The sequence below is a fragment of the Brachyistius frenatus genome, unplaced genomic scaffold (genome assembly GCF_029030835.1).
Source record: "Brachyistius frenatus isolate BFR_SWC_R1_liver_20210118 unplaced genomic scaffold, ASM2903083v1 Contig_34, whole genome shotgun sequence".
Classification (NCBI taxonomy): domain Eukaryota; kingdom Metazoa; phylum Chordata; class Actinopteri; family Embiotocidae; genus Brachyistius; species Brachyistius frenatus.
Genome location: NW_027210633.1, coordinates 3,919,688 through 3,940,863, shown reverse-complemented (window position 1 = coordinate 3,940,863; position 21,176 = coordinate 3,919,688). Strand labels below are relative to the sequence as shown.

General features: G+C 42.0%; 1 protein-coding gene across 1 annotated transcript; it reads left to right on the top strand.

Annotated features, from left to right (window-relative positions):
- Positions 1-3,263: 3,263 nt before the first annotated feature.
- On the top strand, positions 3,264-19,925 carry ywhag1 (3-monooxygenase/tryptophan 5-monooxygenase activation protein, gamma polypeptide 1). Its single transcript, XM_069700751.1, has 2 exons — positions 3,264-3,512; positions 17,778-19,925. The coding sequence occupies exons 1-2, from the start codon at positions 3,426-3,428 to the stop codon at positions 18,432-18,434; spliced, it is 744 nt and encodes a 247-aa protein (XP_069556852.1). The 5' UTR covers positions 3,264-3,425; the 3' UTR covers positions 18,435-19,925.
- The last annotated feature ends 1,251 nt before the right edge of the window (positions 19,926-21,176 follow it).

The following is a 21,176-nucleotide window of genomic DNA, read 5'->3' as shown; positions in this document are numbered from 1 at the left end:
CAAGGGATGTAAGGAACATGAATTTATACTGAAAGTAAAAGTCCTGCACTAGAGGGTTGAGCTCATCGACTGCACCTTGTAGAATATTGACATGTGTGTGACTACAATTATCAATCACAAAATAATAGTAAAAAGTACTGTAACAGTAGAAAAAGTAGCGAGTAGAGTCAGCAACTCAAGAAAGTCAGTCACACAGAAATATCATTTTTTGCTCATGTTAGCCAATATTGGTCACATAAAGCTAACGGTCAGACTGACCAGGCATAGCAGCAACACTCCTGTGTGTATTGAATGAGCCAGGGTGCTTTTTATTGCTAAAGAATTCAACTTTTCTCTTATATGTATTTTTAAGTTTGATAATTACAACAATCTGGATCATCTTAAAGCATTTTAAAAACGCCAAAACTGGTTTGATTTGAAAATACCCACGACTTACTCAGTAGTTAATGCACACAGACTGGAAAAAGTATTCTCCATTTTACTTTTGCCATCAAGAATAAAGAAATATCTCTTAAAATAACTGGAATTAAGCATATATTTCAGTCAAATTAAGATGTAGAAACATCTGAGCTATTTTAGGCCTCATTCAAATCAAGATATTTAGCACATATTTCACGTTAATATAATAGTCAGATCTGAACTGTCGGTATTTGTAACTGAAGATGTCATTCAGCACCTGAAACAAACATTTTCATAAATAAGATACCATCAGAGAAAGGATGTTTTAAGTTTGGTATGTTGACTCATACATCAATTACAAATATCTGCACTGTGTATGAAAACAGAAGTTAAATGACTTGTGACAGTCTGGATGGCTCAAGAGCAAAGTTTGAGCTGTCTGATCGATTTCATAAAAACATCCAGTGGGGAAAAAAAGACCGGGAAGCAGGATGGCCTGATAGGAGGGTGTGTTCGGTGAGTCATGATAAAATGACTCAGCATATCACTGTTATGATCCTGCCTTGTGTTCACTGCAATCAGCAGAAACATTAGGAAATGGCATATCTGTAGTTATCAAAGGGGTCTCATAAACAGTTCATAACTGTATGCAAACAAACCAGGTACTTCTAAAATGATTTAGTTTTGTTATTTTTAACTAAAAGTAAAAAGTGATGTCACAAATTGCATATCTTTAGCCTGTAAATGTCAATAGTCCTGCTGCTGTGATTCTCCTCTGCCAAGCAACAATGTTGCAAAGAAAAAAAACAATGTTGCTCTAATGCATAACTGCAACGTTGTTTTATTTTTGGTCTACTTTATCAGCTACACGGGCTTTAAGGGGGACTCAGCCAATCAGACCCGAGGACAGTAAATAGTTTTCTTTGCCTAAAAATTATACATAAAGCTTGTATTCTGATTTGAATGACAGAAATTGTAAATTTAACTTTTATAATTGGTAAAAATATAATGTATCTATAGAGATCATAATCATGTAATAAAAACAAACAAAAAAAGACGGCATTTTTATTGTATCAGATTTGACAAACAACAACAAATAAAATGCAGTTACAGGAACTTGTGGAAGAAAGATGTCTATATTATGAGAACATTACACTGTGCCATACTGTATGTTCTTATTTAAGTGCAGGTTGGGCTTCTTGTGAAGTTGCCATGTTGACTGGGACCAGAAGCAGGAGGCTCCTGCACAGACATGAACTGAACCCCCTTTTTGTTTCCCTGTTTCCAGTGGTGGAGAGTAACTAAGTACATTCACTGAAGTAACTAAGTACATTTTTGAGGTACTTTGCTTGAGTATTTCAATTTGATGCTTCTATATACTTCCACTCCATTACATTTCAGAGGAAAATATTGTACTTTCTTCACCACAGCATTACTTGACAGCTTTAGTTCCTTTAAAGTTGAAGATTTGATACAACGGACAATAGAACAAGCTTTTAAAATTTGGCTCCTGACCGCTTCCAAAAAGCAGTGTGTCGTCCGGACAGATTTCAGCTGTCAAATAGGGATGTTTTCCCCTAAACTTCTCACATGGTTTCATTTCAATAAATGTTCAACTGATCCATTATCTCACTACAAATTTAAGATTTGAGAAAAAGTCGAAAAACTGAAACAGATTTATGTATCAGAACTTTTGTTTAAAAGTTTTTTCTTCTCCCAGTAATGACCTGACGACCGCTGACATTTATCTGCTATCCCTGTTAATAAAACTGGATATAAAGTAGTTCAGACGAGCTACACCTGCTGCAGCTACACCAGTGACATGCTGCTGACACACTGATGCTTCAGTATTAGTAATCTCATGTTGTAGTAAAGGAGGGCATGTTGGTACAGTGGTCAGCAGCAGGAAAGTTAGTGGATTGAACCAGCTGGTCAGCTGGGGCCTTTCTACGTGCAGGCTACATGTTCTTCCTGTGCCTGAGCTGGTTACTTCCTCCCACAGGTCCAGTGTGTTAGGTTAGTCAGTGATTATAAATTGGCAGTAGGTGTAAATCCGGTGGTTGTTATTACCTTAATTCTTTTTTACTTTACTGTGGCTGTAATGATGACTACAAGACAAAAACAGGTCTGTCTTGCACAAGCTGCACTTTACAGCAATGGACTGTTTACGAAATTGTTTGCAGGTGTGACTGTGAGTGTGAACGGTTGTGTCTCTTTCTGTGTCTGCCCTGTGATGCACCTTCGGCTGAAGTCAACTATAGGCTGCAGCTCGCTGTGACTGTACAGGATAAAGTGGGGGTGGATGATGGATGATGTCATATGTACTAATGTATCAGTCAGAGGGGCAAAAAACAACAACAACATTTTACTGCAAATACTTCTGTACTTTAACATTATAGTCAAACAGGACTTTTACTTGTAATGGGGCACTTTTACATTGCTGTAATGGTGCATTTATAAGGGATCTGAATACTTTTTCCACCACTTCCTGTTTCTTAGCATTGTCTCCCCAAACAAGCTAATAAACCAGATTATGATACAAGAGCCACAAGACCAGGTCGGCCCTCATTGTGTCAGCTGGTGCTTCGGAGGGGCCCTCGGTGCACGGGTTGGCCCCCCCGGGCAGTTGGCATGTTTGCAGCGAGGCTCAGTATGTGGGATGAGCTGCAGATGTACTTGAACAGAGAGATAGAAGGATCCATACAGCTCTGAATGTCTCCACTGTATGAGAGGCTGAGTGGAGGGCATTGGGCTGCACTGTCAGTGTGCCTGGGCTGCCTGCCTCGTTGCATCACTCGGTGAGGACACGCCTTTTTGGGTGGTGACACAACCGATGGAAAGTGCTCGGAGGGGGAGGGGTGTCCCGTCGGCAGGCAGGCAGGCAGGCAGGCAGGCAGGCACACAGACAGCAGGCAGCAGCTGCAGCGACCGGACCCGGTATCGTAACTCTGCAGTCAAACAGTCACATTACTAATTCTCAGCTCCTGAAACACGCAGGACAGCAACACACACACACGACTTCGAAAATGGTCGACCGCGAGCAACTGGTGCAGAAAGCCCGGCTGGCCGAGCAGGCGGAGAGGTATGATGATATGGCAGCTGCCATGAAGTCGGTAAGTAGGCTTCCCCTGTGGTGACCTTTCTCTTTTCCTTCTCGTGTCTTATTATTACTAATAGCCTCATCGACGTGTATGTGTGTATATGTGTGTGTGTGTGAGAAACGTGTAACAGCTAGTTAACCTAGCTTTGGGGCGGTAATACGCAGACTGGGGACTGTGTGTGTGTGTGTGTGTGTGTGTGTGTGTGAGCACATTTTGACTCCAGCAGACAAAACACACAAAATTGGTGTATGAAAGTTATGATTAAAGACTTCATTTATGAGAAAGACACAACCGTGGCCGTAATCGGGGTCTGCTCTGATAAGATTTGGGCTACATCATTTAGAATCCGGACTGTAAGGCCCCTGCAGCCTATGTTCCCATTTCAGCCGTACATATGAGAGGTATCGGTGACATGGAGCTGATTTAGTGAGGCCCGGTTCTGATGACTGATTTATAGTAGATCCGAGCGTTTTGTCGTCGGGTTGCTGCGGTGGATTGTGGCTGTGTGAAATGCGGACTGTTTGATCTTGGGGCGGTGCCTTTCGCCTGGCTCCTTCGTAAACGGCCAGGCTGCTGTGGTTGTAAAAGAACCGAGAGGGGAAATGAGACTCGGAATCACGATAAGAGGTGATGAATCATCGTCTGTGCGGAGCAAATTGTAGTTTAATCGTGAAACATGATGAAAAAGGATTCCATGGAAAGATGCGCATAGTGTTGGAGCAGAGGACGAGCTCTAAGTGGTACCATGATGATGAGAGTGACATCGTAGGCTCTGCTGATGGTCGTGTTCCGGTTTGCACGAAATAATGAGCCATGGATTCAGTGTGAAAAGCCACTTTTCTTTAGCGTGATGTGCAGGAACAGACAGGCGCTGTTACCTCTCATCGCTGCACATTTGGCGCATTGGAGAAGAAAAAGGAGCAATGTTGGCTGAAGGTTGCTCGCAATCGATTTGCGCAGAAGCAGCGCACAAAATCCGAGCTGTTCACCTTCCAGACGTGGGTGTTGGTGGACGGACAGCTTTCCAGAATCATCTCCGGAGCTGTCATATTGCAGCAAATGCTCCGTTTGCCCTTTTTTTTTTTTTTTTTTTGATTTTTTTTTTTTTGTGTGTTAACTGTACAGCCATGAGCACGACGGAGCGACTGTGTTAATCAATGCTGTGTAGAAACCGCATCCCTGCGTCCTCGACCTCTTCCAGCAGGTTCCCACACAGAGGCGTGCCGCAGCATCTGCCAAGATGCAGCACAGGCCCACCCGTAGTGCACCATTTCACAGGCAGCCTTTCAGCACAGCTTCACAAAGGCTGCAGCTCTCCGGATCAGGACTGTCCGGACAGTGAGATCACAGAGGAGTGGACAGATGGACAGCAGAAGTCAGGGGATGCTTCGCTGTGCGACAGGGCCTGTGCTACTTTATTGAAAGGAATGGCCATCCTATCCTTGAAGAGGCTCAGAGAGGGACTTCTTTGTGAAAATAGGAGAATTTCTATTCGCCTTTACTCTCTGTTTTACTGTTATATTAAGTGACGTATAGCTTTGTGGTTATATTTCTCTACTTTTCCTTGTTCTTAGGTTAATATCTTTATGCTTTCATTAACAAGGCCAGTCCCTTTAATAGTAGAGAAAGCAGGATTAGTAGCAGTTACTTCCCCGTTGTCGGCTTCAGCTCCCAAGAGTCAACAAGTAAGCTGTCAGTGTTTGGAGGCCCTGCTGGCTGCTCCCTAAGACAGGCCTGTAGTGGTAATAGCAGAAGGGGCCCTGGCTCCACCCCTTCCCATTTATGCCGAGTCAGAGAGAGAGAGAGGGAGAGCTGCCCCTCACCCAGCCAGTGTCTCTGCAGCACTGGGCAGCGGGGTGTGTCTGCTGCCTCGCCCATCATTTGAGGGGAATCCCTTATGCCACTGCAGACATGGCAACCGCCCCAGTGGCAACGCAAACCAAATAACCAGGATGGCAGAGCGTGGCGCTGCACCCGTCCTCCTGGAGGACAGCGAGGCTTCAGACGGGAGGAACCAGGCCCGGCAAAAAAAGAAGGATGGGCTGCTGGTAGCTCAGTTTTCACCACCGCCTTTCTAAGATTAGAATTAAGATGATAGCAGAAAATCGAAACATCCGACTACCAAATATAGCCTACCTGCAAAGCGGTAAAGTGTTCTAGTAACTGCCACACAATTGACATACTCCCTCTTTAACTCACCGATTCTCTAAATGCTAAAAGGACCAGACACCACTGTACAGTCCCAGTTATGGGTTCTAGTTCTCGTGCTAGTCCTCCTGGGTGATCATGTATTATATAGACCTGAACTGCAGACAATATGATCATGCTGATACTGTTAATTATAGCAATATAATATGCAGTAATACCAGCTGCAGTGAAGTGTATGTATTTAAGTTTATCATTGCTGAGGACGTTTTGACAGCATATCGAATATTCATGTATAAAAGCTCTCTGTACTACAGTATGCATATCTAATGAAGCTATTACATCATAGTATCCACATGGGCGCAGAGCGGCAGCCCTTTGATACACTCCGTAGTCATTCGTAAGAGGCGGGTCTAACCAGTTTGAATGGAGAAAATGCTTTTAGTGTCAGAGGAATGTTTTTCACCAGATTCTCTGAAAAGAGCTTCCCAGTATATTTGCATGTTGTAATTTATTTGCATACACATTAATGGACATTGTCATGAGGAGATGAATAAATATCGAGATCTTTTCACTTTCATCATTATTAAAATCAATGCGTAAAGGCAAAACAGAAATATTGTTTTAACAGAGCAGATGAAATAAAATGTATTAGACCTTATTTGACACATTTGTGTTTTAAAGGTCCCATATTGTATAAATTCTGAATTCTATTTATTTCTGTTTTGATGAAATTGCAGGTCTAGGTGTTATAAAAATACTGTTAATATGTCAAAATCCTCAGAATATGGAGAAATGCACGGCTCGTATTCAACAACTGTGACTTTGAGTTGTGATGTCACAAACTCACACTTATGTCATATGTCTGCCATCAGCATGGTCCACTGTCCAACCTGTTATGTGGAAGAAAACACGGAGCAGTCACTCTGTCGTGGAGCTAGCAAGCTACAAGACCAAAGGAAACCTGTGATTGACCAGGGCGCGCTGCAGCCAATCAGAAGAGAGGCTCGTTGATTTCAATGTGCCTTGAAGACACAGACGCAAAACAGCCTGTTCATGGTAGCGCTCCTGAGAAAGGAGATGTAAAACTATATTGAGATACAATACTTTTTTTGAATATCAAGACTGTAAATAAAACACCAGAAAAGTGTACAATATGGGACCTTTAATAGTGATCATTCTTTTCATCTCTCATGTAGCTGAAGGCTCTCTTTCCCTCTTTCCGTTGCTTAGCTTGGAACTTTCTGTCAATAATGACAAACCCAGCTTGTCGTTTTGTCAACTGTCTACCATCAAGTTATTCTTTAAAGCTTTTGAAACTGCAAAATCAAACGCAGCCTGTTTGTAAGCTAAACGTCAGACAAACCCGGGTATGATGTTTTTTTTATCGAGCGTGTGTCCAACTCTGGGTTCGCCCTGATTCGTATGGGACCGCTTTCACTTGGTTAATCCCTGAGTGTCACTGTTCACACAGACCTCAGTCTGCAACTGTACCTGCATACAATGACGGCTAAACCACACAGTTACGCTGAATTAGGTTACATAAAGGAACTATACAACGATGGTTAGCTTTCAGTTCCTTTTTTTTTAGTCACTCTCTTTGTCTCTGTCTCCTTTTTACTTTCAATTTTTTTTTTCTCAACCAACCAGGTTCCATTCATTTCACCAAAAGTGGGAAGTGTCCAACTCAAGTTTTGGTCCTGAAAATGTTCATCTGATGCACTTTAATACATTGAGGCACATGCAGTTACACCGCTTGTTGAACATCAGCACCTGAGTTACATGTGTTTGTGACCATTGGTACGTGCATATTTGCGATTTCACCACGGACTTCAGCAAAGAGCGCACATCTCATTTGGTGTCCACATTTTTGGGCACCAAAAAAAAAAATCGCAGGGAGCCAAATCCGGTGAGTACGGGGTGGTCGGGAGCTACGATTGCGTTGTTGTGGGTGAGTAAATTGTGGTTTTCCAACAGTGTGAGGGGCGTCGTCATGTTAGAGAACCGACCTGCCGTCGCGCCACAGTTTTCTCTCATACTCAGAGCGTCACAGTAGAACTTAGTGTTGACGGGCTGACCCTGCGAGATGAATCCGCGGTGCACAACACTGCGAATGTCAAAGTAAACCACATGTGCCTCTTTCAGTCTTGGAAAGTGAAGTTTTGCCCTTCTTGAAGTGCAAACTCCCCTCAGAAGACCTCATCCAGCTCATTGCTTCATCTCCGGAGGCGTTCTGAAGCATCTCAAAGCTCTCTGTTGCCGATTTCCTGAGTTTGACACAAAGTTTGATGTACACTCTCTGCTCAAGTTTCAGGTCAACGGTGAAATTGCAAATGCGGACGTACTAGTGCTCACAAAAACACGTGTAACTCTGGTGCCTGTGTTGAAACTTGGATTACATACTCGTGACTGTTAGTGCTTCGTGCACGTCACGGTGCTGCTTTCCGTTAGCATGCAATGGCAGCAGTCTCTGAACCTTTTGATCAACTCTTGTACAGTATGTGTTCGCCAGTGTTGTGCAATCAGGGTCTGTAGAACTGTTCCACTTCCATAAACATACATTTAACCAAGTTACCACAGCCAGTAATGTACAATTTGCTGATTTAAATCCATTAGTTTGAATTAAGTGCTTGGGGCACACGCACATGCAATGCACGAACACACACGCACACACACACACACACACACACACACACACACACACACACACACACACACACACACACACACACACACACACACACACACACACCATGTTTGAGAGCTTTCTTCTTTGTCTTGGGAAGTGCATGGCACAGAGAGCCAACGCTTCCATCAGACTTAATGAAGTGAACGCATTATTCTCCCACGGAAGTCCATTTCATGCATTAGCAGATTTACTGCTCCATACACTTATGTGTATGTATATATATGTATATGTGTGTGTGTGTGTGTGTGTGTGTGTGTGTGTATATATATATATGTTTAATGTGTAACGCTTATAAAGGTTTTTACTGTCCAATCAAAAAAATGATGTTTCACATCATTAGAACAAAGCCTACGCGATAGAGCAGCTAATTATCCGACCAAATGAGGCCATAAAGCAGCAAAAACAGATGTTTATTTGTTAGACCATTTGCTTTCTCACGTTTAATCATAGCTATATTGTAAGCAATACATTCTATATCTGTAGCTGCAGTGAGGGATCCTGCAGACTCAACACAAATGTTGTGGGTGCAGCATCTACTTCCTGTAGTGCGAGTGGGACTGAGTGGTCAGCATCGTTCATTGTGGGCTTTGACAGGTTGTTGTTATGAAACTATCCATACAGCGTAAATGCAATGACTGGATCGCACCACATACTGAAATAAACCAAACATGGAGATGGTTACATAAAGTTCACTCAAATGGCAGTAATGTGATAAAATCATCCAAAAGCTGATGTGTAGTCACTGCCACTCTGACGACTGACACTCCAGCAGCTGATTCATCTGTTGCTATGGGAAACAACATATTGTACGTTGGCAGGCAGGGACTTGATCCATTATATTTTTTTACCCCATTGTGAGTCCTCAAATCCTCGTGCTGTCTTTTTCTTATATTCCTTTTCTTATATTTTGCTTCAGGATATATTGTTAACAGAAAAAGCTGTTGTAAGTGGGAGTGGTTGAGAGCTCCACCAGGCTGCGGGGGAGTGGGATGGTGCATCTCGCAGCAGATACTCTTATCGTCACGATCCAATGGGATTCATAGTCTCAAAATGTATCCAGACTTTTGTTTCTTAGACACCTACGGCAAGCTTCATTTCACAGCTACAATCAGTGTGCTGAACGAGGAAACAGGGTGATAACCCCAGAAAATGTCCGTCTTCTGTCTGTCACCACTTCCTGTTTTCCAGTTCTTCCTCTTTTTGTAGTTTTTTTCCCGGGGTGGGGGCAGAATGGGAAGGTAAGCAGGTACTCCTAAACCTCAGATCAATTATGAATGCAGCTGTTGTCATCTCGGGACGTTTTCAGGATGGCCCAAAATGAGTTTTGACTCAGTGGTGAGTCACAAAGTCGCTACAAAAAACGCCCACAGTTCCCGCCTCCATACGCTATAATCAGGTTCATTTCACAGCATCTGAGAGCCTTACTTACATCTGCAGCACTATGGGCCATTCCACAGCACCTTATCTTGCACACCGTCACTGAGCGTAAGGACATTAACGCTTGCGGTGCTGCAAGGAATCTCATCGACACATCTACCCAGACCTGCATTTGTAGTGTTCAGATTAAATAGGAATATGTAAGTAGAGAGTATCCGTGGAGCTGCTTTTTAATGTCATGTGTGAAGCATCCCCTTAAAATGAACAGCCTGCTTTTACTACGTTCCCGTTTTCTCTGATGAAAAAAACCAAAAAACCCACTTATACCATTCCTGAGTAGATAATTACTGACCCGGTATCACCCCACACACCTACGGTTTTACATCATATGTTAGAGCATTTCACTTGGAACCTCTGGAGCACCTGCTGTGACTATGCAGTACTATTACATCATGTTAAAATCCAGCTCACTGGCAAGATGTCATTAACGACGGCCAGTGGAGTTTCCTTGTGAACACATGAAAGTGTTATTCACCAAAATGTTCAAATATTGTGTATACATTTTCCGTCTCATGACACATTTGCGAAGTTCAATTTAATCAAAAACTTATCTCATGCTTTGGTTACTTGTCAGCAGACCTTTTCTTTACCTTTGCTGCTACACTACTGCCACCTGTTACTATATTGTTCAATTGCAGTATTCCAAAAATAGGGCTAGGTTTTGCCACTGATTTCCCAAATCAATTCAATTCGGATTCACAAGGTCCCGATCCGATTCGATTCAACTCCATATCGATTCTGTCAAAGATATTTCAGTTACAAAACCAGTTTTACTTAGATATGAAACATAATCTCAGAGAACTGATTCTGTAAATTGTACAAGGAAACCTTTAACATAGTGCACTATTAAAAATATGAATGTTTACATTAAGAACAGGGCATATATCTTTGCATCTGAACGTTGTGACAGGCTCTATTTTTTTTGTACTAGCTGGGGTATTTGTATCTCAAAATGGTTTATACCATTCAAATCACAAGTCTTAGCTTTCCACAGACATCTCATGAGTATAAACATGAATTTAGCACTGTAGACAAGTAAGTCGCAAGTAATGCCGTTAAAACTCCAACAGCGAGCCGTCTGAATGTTATGGGTATTACACACGGCTTTTTTTTTTTTTTGTTCTTTACTGTATTCAACGTTTTTATATTCAAAATGCATCCAAACATTCAGCATTTAAACTTGATGGTACATTTGGTGGAACAGCGTTCGCCATTTTCGTTACCTCTCAGATCTCGTTGCACGAGGCGGCTGGTCACTTAAGATCAACATGGTTAAAGCTTTGTGCATCCACGGTTTAAGGCTGCAGACTGTAAAATGCACATATTAAAAGATCAGTCTCGCAATTTTAAGAATCAATATTAGATTATTCAAGTGAAGATCGATTTAAATCGGAAAATAGATTTTTTTTTAAACCCAACCCTCGTCAAAAACTCCACAGGTCACCTTTGGGTGATGCAGCTGCTGGGTGAAACTGTAAATGTGGCCACTCCAGAAACGCTCCAACAGGGCTGCTGGCAGTAAAACGCATGGTCATCCGGGGAAAGTTCAACCTTGCTCAACAATAGAGAAAGCAATTGTTTCTGTGATGACTTTCCAGAGTTGTAAAACCGTCCTCTTTATGTCTGATAAGACTTGATACATATTAACCTGTTACACAGACTAGATGACCACCAGTATCATATTTCATCATCTCACCTCTACCTGAAGCGACACACCCCCAATAACACCATCACACATACCATGTATGAGATAATGAGAGAAAAAGAAGTGGCAGCAGTTTCTGGTCATGTCCAGTGTCTGCAGATGTTAAATATTTTGGAACTGATTTCGTATGTACATCCAATTGCTTGTTAATCGGTGTGACAATGACACAATGACCAAAGCATGGTAATGTTTTCTAGGTAAAACGGGTGCGGTCAGGACCCTGCTTTAACCTTTTCAGAGTGACTTTTGGGATTTACTGAAAACCACATCTGTAGGTAGTTCTTGCTTCCAAATTATGCTTCCAAATTCCTTCCCTGTTTTAATTTTGGTGAAGTGTTTATTGTGTTACGTATTATCAGTCACACCACATTTCATGTTTGTTGAAGTTCTTGCTTTATTGCTTTGGCACTCTGATGCAGGTTATTTGTTGGGGATTTCATGCCCCTAAATGAGTTTACAGGTTTATTACAGACCTGGAAAGTGGGAACGTTTTGGCAAGAGCTGGGTTCCTGGAAAATATAACTGTGAAATGTCAGCCTGTGTCCCTGGTGGTCTATGACCATGAACTGGTCACGCAATTCCAAATAGCCTCAGCATTGTCATTGTTAGTAATGCTATTACTCAGCATGTCGTGAGTCTGCAGTGACGTCACACTGTAATCTGGAAACGAGGAGTTTAAAGAAAACCCAACATCATCATGGGTTTTTATTCACCTGATGGGACTGTCAGCGAAAAAGTATCATGATGAATCAGATCTGTGTTTTTTATGCTGTCATAGAAGTGAATTCAGAGCTTACCTTTGACCTCTGATGCAAAACACATCTGCCTCCGACAGCTAAGCAGGAAAATATGTGTGCCGAACACCTCGTACTTGTACACCCATTATATTTGTTGATAAGCCTCCACCTACTCGGTAATATCTGACATGTAACAGCATGTAATAGAAGTAACGGTTTACTGTCACTTTTGGTCACAGTGTATGTACCTCATATTTGTTGAACTAACAGAGATGCCAGGCTGACATTAACTAGTGTTTGGCCTTTCTATTTAAGTCCAGTAGCCTAAATCGGTTTCTCAGTCCGACCCTTTATGTGCCCTATGTTTGGATACCATCATCAGCTGTAATATGTGGTAACATAGCAACAAAGAGATGCTCGAAGCCCCTCGCCACCATCGTTTCTGAGACCCACACATACCCCCACTTCTTAGCACCAGGCTCTTTGTGGCTAACCCAGCTAACCCTATTCACGGCGGCAGTGACGTCAGGTAGTCCGCAGCGTCTTTGTGCTCTGCTGCCTCAAAGAGGGTCGGCAGGGGGGTTGTCACATCAGGTTAGGAGAGACTGTGGTGCAAGAGCAAATGAGCAAGGGAAAGACAGAAGGAAAGCGTGGAACAGGAAGAAAAAAAAGGGGGGAAGTGAAGGACCGTGGCAAACCTCCATTATGTGGATTGTAACCTTTCAATGGAACTGTAAGGCGGCCGGCATTGAGTTCTAACCCGGCCCGTACTCCGGCCCAACAGTCCCCCAGCCCTGCAACACTTGCTGGGATATTAACGGCCATGCAGAGAGCTGTCAAAGAGGAAGTTATTGATTGCACTGCCTGGCCTTTGTTTGTATTAACACTCAGTTGTTTGGAAGTTTGACTGCCTTGTGTAAGGATGAGTCACGAGAGAGCAGGCGCGATTGATGAGCTTTATGGGTAGACAGAGCTCTATTGTCATCCCCGCACCCAGCTTCCGTCAGGGCTTTCTGCTCAGCCTGCAGCCCTCTGAAACAAAGGCAGCCATGTTTGTACAGATGGGTTCTTTGGGCCTTGTTTTTCTGACCACTCGGTTGCTCCAGCGCTGACCCACTCTTGCTGGTTCCAGTTGCTGTAGGTCAGATACTCGTTTACACTAATTGTAATTTAATGGGCTGAAGCATAGACTGCTGAGTGCTTCGGGAAGGACTGGTGGGAGAGAGAGAGAGGGGGGGGAGGGCTTTCTCCTGGACTTGTAATTTAGTGGATGTCATTTTATTGTTTGCCTGTCTTCAAACTCTTCCAGTACAGAGGTCATTTCATTTATGACAGTCGTAATTTTTACAACATCTTGTGTAGGAACACTCCTTAGTGAACAAGCTTAAACCTATAAAGCTCTGCTAGTGGCCATGTAGAGGCTGCCTTGTTCATTAGTAAGGAAGGAAGGATACCGATGGTGTAGCCGTGTCAAAAAAAGGTCAAGCTTTACCTCTAGGTCCGAACAGGATGTGAGATTACTGAATTTAAAGGTCTGCCTTCTCCAGAGATCCACTGGAGGGCCGAGTTATGGAGTCTGTGAGCTCTTACTGAAGATGTGTGAAATCTGTTCACAGTCATTGCCAATGGCTACACTGGGAGGCCAAGTAAAAAGACAGCCATGGAAGGGAAAACAGCACATATTTTCAGACCATGTCTCCAAGAAGACATTGATAGTTAGGTGTTGGTCAGTTCGCATTAAAGAAGCCTTACTCCTCTCTCACCTCTGCACAGGTGTGAAATCATGGTGTGAAATAAACGTGAATGTTGGATTGTTGGTTTCATAAAGTTAATGGTATCCAATGTGATGCTCAGACAAGCCACAAATCCTGTTTAAATTTCATGGTAATCTGGCCACTAAATATCTTTTGGACCAAGTTAATGATTTGGTCTTGCAATGGCAGCAGAGGAAAATGGCCATGAAATGACTGAAACAGGCTGACAAACACTCAAGTATCTTGGTCACCAGGTTTACCATCTTAGTTAAGCATGACAACATTCACTAATTATCACACAAACAAAGTGCAGCTCAGGCTGATGGGAACGACATTAGTTTTGCAGGGATTTGGCCAAAAAAAACAGGAATCAGATGAACTGGAATTTTGACCTTATAATGGCAAGAGATAAATATTTAAGGAATCACCAAAGCCAGAAGAATTTATCTTCCAGGGACCATGAATATCTGTAGAAAATCTCTCAATTGTCCAACCAGTAGTTGTTAATATATTTAACTCGCAACCAAACATGGCACTAGAGGAAAAGGTAGGATATCACCACAGTCAATGGGATTCATCCTGTGGGGACCATAGACTGTCTCTACCAAATGTATGGAAAATGTATGGACATATTTTACCGAGACTCAAATAAGTTAACCTGTTGGCTGCATCAGCAAAGTCTTCACGCACAGGGACCATAAATGTCTGGACCAAATTTCATGGCAATCCGTCCGACAGTTGTTGAGAAATTTGGCCCAAATCGATGAACTGACCAGTAAAACGACATCAGTATCCAACATCTTGTGGCCTTTAAAAAAAAAAGAAATTGAGCAATTATTAATTTGACCTGATGTTGAAGAGTAAGCCTCATGGAATATTCAAAATGCCCAGGGTTAATCCTGTGGGCAGCATCAATATGTTCCAGTAACCTGGGGAAATCAACCAAGTCACCATCATCAGACCGTACATGCTACTTGCGAGGCAGTGATTGAAGTGAAAAGGTCGCCTGTGGTTTTTCTGTTTTCACTCATCCCCACCCACCATGCTGCAGCTCTGACCATATCATCAGCCATGTCGGCATCCTCACCAAGAGCAGTTTGTGTCCAGTATCTCCGACTGAGATACTGAGAAAAGGCTCGCCTGAACAAAGCAGATTTTGCAGTCGCCATGGAAACTGGAGATTGCATCACAGATTGCTCTTTGCCCTCCACTCCCTCCCTTTTACAGTTAAAGTATGACCTGCACTGACTGCTACTTTATGTACTGAGTGCAATGAATAACAGTGAAAGATTTGGTGTGAATGCATTTGAGGGTTTATGCCAGATGAACACATGATTAGTCTTACATTGGTTTCAGTACAGACTGTAGTAACAAGTGGAACAGGGATTAGCAGCTACTGTGGGTTTCTGCAGTCAAACCAAAGCGGAATGACACAGCTGCTGGCTGGCAGTGATGCACCTCGAAGGTCACAGGTTTATTCTCCCCACTGTGTCTGCGTCCTTGAACAAGACACTGAATCTCCACCATGTGTTGAGGATGCTGCATGTACACTATCAGACGATGCAACCTCTGGAGAATAGTTGTCTTAGTATGCGATCAAAAATCCTCCACACTGACATATTAGTGTATTTCTAACACTGGCAGGGGGTGTGCAGCCCCACTGCGGTGGTCAGAAGAAGACACATATCAAACAAATTTACCAGTGATGAAACAAGAAAAAAAGAAAAATCTTTTTTTTTTTAAGGATGGCATCATAGATCTGTTCGCGAGTCAGTTCACCCCTTTTGTTCAGACAGAAATATCTTGACCACTAGTGCGTGGATTGCCATACAATTTTCTACAGACTGTCATGATCCCCAGAGGATGAATCCTGTTGACATTGTTTGATGCTTGATGAATGAACTTTGACCTTTACATAGGGCTGGGCGATATGGAGAAAATTATATAAAGATAACTTTTTTTTACCAAATACCTCAATATTGTGACAATAATGTATAAATGACTATTTGTGCTTTCACATAATATTAAAGGAATGAGATTTTTGATTAAAAAAAAAAAAAATCATCAGTAATTGGGTTAAGGTTAACAATAAAATAGTTGGCACAGTACAGTAAGTTCAGGAAATGACATAACTTTTTCTGTAATACAGCCTTTAAAACCTGTAAAAGACAACAATTGTGCCATATCACAATATTATGATATCCCAAAATCTAGTCTCATTTTACAATATGAAAATATGGCCCAGCCATACTTTATAACAAACATGAGGTTTACATTATGTATTATAGGTGCTTCTGCATGGATTACCATAAGAGTTGGGACAGACTTTCATGGTCCCCATAGGATGAATCCAACTAACATCGGTGAGCCTCTGACATTTCATCAAGCAGGTTTAAGTGTTCACTTAACCTATGATATATTTCAACATCTAAAAGTTGTGTACATTCATGGTCCCCAGTTGATGAATCCTAAGAACCCTCGGACTTTTCCTCTAGCACCAAAATGAGGGTGACCTGTGGATTTGTGCTAAATGTTTCTAAAGCCATAAGATGGATTGTAATAAAATTTGGTACACCCATTCATGTTCCACTTAGGATGAATTATTACTTTGATGATCCGAATTTTTTTTTAATCTTGAGCCATCAGCGGGTCAAAATGTTACTTGGTGCAATATTTTGTTTTATGGTCGAGTACCTGCAGAACTACTGACATTCCCATCAGCTTTAACTGTAATTAGCAAATGTTAGCATGGCAATAAACTAAGATTGTGAACATGGTTAACATACTTTCTTAGCATGTTAGCACTCCTATGCTTATGGACTTATGGAGCTCCTAGCTTACTGTAGACGCTAGTTGTTGTGTTGTTACAATAGCAAAGCACTTTGTTATAGATTAGGTCATAGCACAGTCACTGAATTTATTGGTATTAACTGAAGGTACTATCCCAGTATCACCAATTTCCCAGTATGGATCAGACCTCTGCATGTGTCTTGTGAACTAAAGCAAGTCTTATCTGGGCTTTCTCTAACTTTTTTTTCAAAAGCCAATTTATAGTTTCGTGTTTTTCAGAGATATAAAGTAAAAAGCAGCTTTAGTTTTCCTAAATATAGGCAAGTTTATTTGTATAGCACATTTCAACAACAAGGTAATTCAAGTGCTTCACACATAAATATATGTATATATGAGGAATTCCTCCCAATCACCTTAGTTTTAATGTAGTTTTATGTTGACCAGTATAGCCTTCAGTAAAGGCATTGTGAAGAGCTGTTCCACGTGATTGGCTGGGGCCCCCTGCTTTGCTTTGCTCATGGAACTAAACTGTGTGCTGAAAAAGAAAGTAACAACAGGCTTTATACTCAGAAAAGGTCTGTAAAGATGCCTCTGCTGCACAGTCCCAGTGGGGTATAAAGGATTAAATCCTCCAGCCAGACACAGGCCTGTCAAAACAAAACAAAACCTGCTTTCAGAGCTGTGGACGGCCAATCGGCATTCAGCTCAGAGGATGATGTCAGTGGGCCGGAGGTGTGGCTTGCTCTGCTGGATGCAGTGACTGTTGTCTTGGGTCTGGTTGAGTTCGTCCGGAGCTGCATTTGAGCTGGTTTTTGTTTCTTTGTTCATGTTCTCCAGCATTTTGTTTGACGTGCACGGATAATTCAGTCATTTTCTTTTGTGTATAATTATACTTTATAGCGTGTTTTATAACTTATAAATGTCAGCTGGTGAAAGTTAGTGAGACGTATCTTCACATATTTAATCTGAAGTGAGATAAGACTAATGCCTGCAAATTCTTTCTTTCACGCTTTTTTGTAGGTCACAGAGCTCAATGAGGCGCTATCCAACGAGGAGAGGAACCTCCTCTCGGTGGCCTATAAGAACGTGGTTGGGGCGAGGCGTTCATCCTGGCGCGTCATCTCCAGCATTGAGCAGAAGACGTCGGCCGACGGTAACGAGAAGAAGATCGAGATGGTGAGGGCCTACCGGGAAAAGATCGAGAAGGAGCTAGAGACCGTCTGCCAGGACGTGCTCAACCTCCTCGACAACTTCCTGATCAAGAACTGCAACGAAACGCAGCACGAGAGCAAGGTGTTCTACCTGAAGATGAAGGGCGACTACTACCGCTACCTGGCCGAGGTGGCCACGGGGGAGAAGAGAGCCTCGGTGGTGGAGTCCTCCGAGAAGTCCTACAGCGAGGCCCACGAGATCAGCAAGGAGCACATGCAGCCCACCCACCCCATCCGCCTGGGCCTGGCTCTCAACTACTCCGTCTTCTACTACGAGATCCAGAACGCCCCGGAGCAGGCGTGCCACCTGGCCAAGACCGCGTTTGACGATGCCATCGCCGAGCTGGACACCCTCAACGAGGACTCCTACAAAGACTCCACTCTCATCATGCAGCTGCTACGAGACAACTTGACGCTGTGGACGAGCGACCAGCAGGACGACGAGGGAGGAGAGGGCAACAACTAAAGAGTCAAACCTCATTCTGCCAAAACAACACAATACGCGCGCTCACAAATGATGACAAAATAACAATAATAGTTCAAAAGTTCTTAGAAATACAAAAAAAAAAGGGAGGGTGGGATGGGGGCGGTGGAACATCGGCAGCCAATTTAGTCGATGGCCGCGTCGGCTGCTGTTCTTTATTTTTCCACAAATTAAAAGTGAAAAAAAAGTAGGAGGGAAGATTTTAGTTTGAGAAATAACCTACGATTAAAAAACATAAACAACAGAATGAAAGCCCTCCTTGATAGCCTCCGCAGCATTTGCCAAAATACCACTTTAGAAGCAAGAGGTATGTCATTCATCACAGTGTGACTATTGGGTAACGATACCTTCACACTGGCAGAGACTGGTCTTATCGCGCAAATGAAGCTGAGCTGTCTTATTGTATTCGGTGAGGGGTGGAGCATTCAGAAATTCAGTTTCAATGCTTGAGCAGCAAGAATATTAGAGTAACCTTGAATGTCATGGCCTTAGAGAGAGAGAGAGAGAGAGACAGACCAACCGACAGAGAGAGAGAGAGAGAGAGAGTGAGTGAGAGAGCAGACGGGTTGCGGAGATGAAGACGGGCTTTTAGAGCTGTCGAACTTCATCACGTAAAAACTTCACATGTGCCGACATCTTTAGTTGCACCGCGCCCATGATCGTCGAGTGAAAAGCAGGTTGTCTCTGTTATTGAAGATAACATGGGAAAAAAAAAACATGTTTTTGTTTGCTTTGTGTCAGGTATGTGTCCAGCTCAGCCACACAGTCATACTGTAACTAAAAATACAAAGTCATCAAGTAAACTTAGTGCAGCTTGTCCCTCTCATGTGCTGATGTGCTTTATTAAATAAATTAACTGTTTTTGGACACCTAATTCTTATTGTCAGTATTGTCGTTACTGTAACAACTTCTATTGGTTGTGGGAAACAATTTGATCCAAAAATAAAATGAAATTCTAAAGATGTGATTGAAATCGAGTCCACCCTTATTCTCCAGCTAACGCCACCTTCATCACAAATCGGTAAGATCTCTTAAAACGGCACCTGGAACCACAGACCTGATTCTAATTTGTGGACAGAGCACATGCAATGTTAAAGTGGAAGCTGTAAAAGCAGATTTGAGGTTTGTGAATTTACTTTGTCTTCAGTTTCTTGGTCAAGAAAATGCACTTGCCTATTATACTGTTTCTTCAGTGTAAGATGATAACTGCTCCAATATTCTCCATAATACAATATTGTGCATGCTGGTGATGTATTTATACAGTAGCTTCAATTTATTAACTTATACTGTAGATGTTATGTATTCATATGAACATGGAATTACTAGACCTTAATTGGATTATTTTCTATTTATTTCTTTTTATTGCAATTGTTAGCTAGACCTTATTTTAATCTGTGTTTTCTTTACTCCATTTGCTGAAGTACGCTATACCAAAACAGTGATTGTTAACAATAAATTGATCTGTTACGGACATCGCCATGGTGACATGCAGTTCTTGGTAAGGGGGACAAAAGGAGGAAAACGTATTGGCTTGGGATGGTTACCTTTAATGTGCCGTCAAGAACCTCTTTTTATTTTTTTTCATAACATAGCTGACCGACCAATCACTGTCATTATTTCTACTTAATTACAAACGCAGATCCAGTGAAGGATTTCCTGTTTAAATAAGGACAAACTTAGATCCACAATGTTAAATTTAAAAGTCCTGCATTCAGAATTATTATTTCTTTGCAAAAAATAAATAGTTCCCCTTCAAAAGTGTTATTTAGAAAGAAGTTCTGAGGACTTTTTGTTTTGTGCAAAATATTTGAAATTGTGCTCACAAACAAGAGACCTGTGTGTTAAAATCCTGTACGACATCAGCTGATTATTATTGTAGTTGTTGCGTTAATGACAATAATGATTGAACGACAGCAGAGAACAAAACTAAAGTTTAAAAGCTCTTTCAAAGAAAAATATAGCTTGCAAATAGGAGTTTAAGAGAGGCGCTGCTTGGTGTTCAGTAACACGTAAAAAAAAAAAAACATTTTATGATACATGAACACACAAACACACACAGTCGTGTCTTAGCTGCAGGGACCCATATGAAAATAGGTATTACATTCAAAATTATATTCTATTATTAAATTTTTTTCATTGGCTATTTGTCAGTTGAGACACTCGAATTTATTGAAAGCATTTCTATCTTGAAATATATGAAGAAAAAAACGACCCTCATCAGAGCTTGTTCTCCGGCAGGGATCTGAACTGTGACACGAGTCAGGAGAAGTCCAATCAGCTGACCTGAAAATACAGAAATCAGTGTGTCTGTGATGAGAACACACTCCACAACACTGAAAGTTTGATGGATCTACAGCTACAAGGACAAACAATAAATCTAAACCAACAATCCACAGCACAGATCCTCACTGAATAATCCCAACAGTGATGAATAGTGTTGGTTCATCCCTGAAATCAAGAGAACAGACAAACACACCTGATGAAGAGCGGAACCAAAGTGGTGTTGTACTTCAGTTTGTGTCCCATATATACATACGGTAGGCAATATTATTTTAAATGTACTGGCGTTATCACTTATATAAAAGGACTACAACCAAGCCAGCGGTCAGTCAAGCTGTATTTAGACCTGTCTATGATTTAGACACATCAACACTATGTCTCTAAAAGCTAAGTGCATGTTAGCATGCCAACATGCTCCGGGTTACCAGATCCCCCGCCTTAGTT

Coding starts and splice junctions, on each gene's coding strand:
- ywhag1 (XM_069700751.1), top strand. CDS start 3,426: ATGGTCGACCGCGAGCAACTGGTGCAGAAAGCCCGGCTGGCCGAGCAG. Junction 3,513..17,777: donor TGGCAGCTGCCATGAAGTCG/GTAAGTAGGCTT, acceptor GCTTTTTTGTAG/GTCACAGAGCTCAATGAGGC.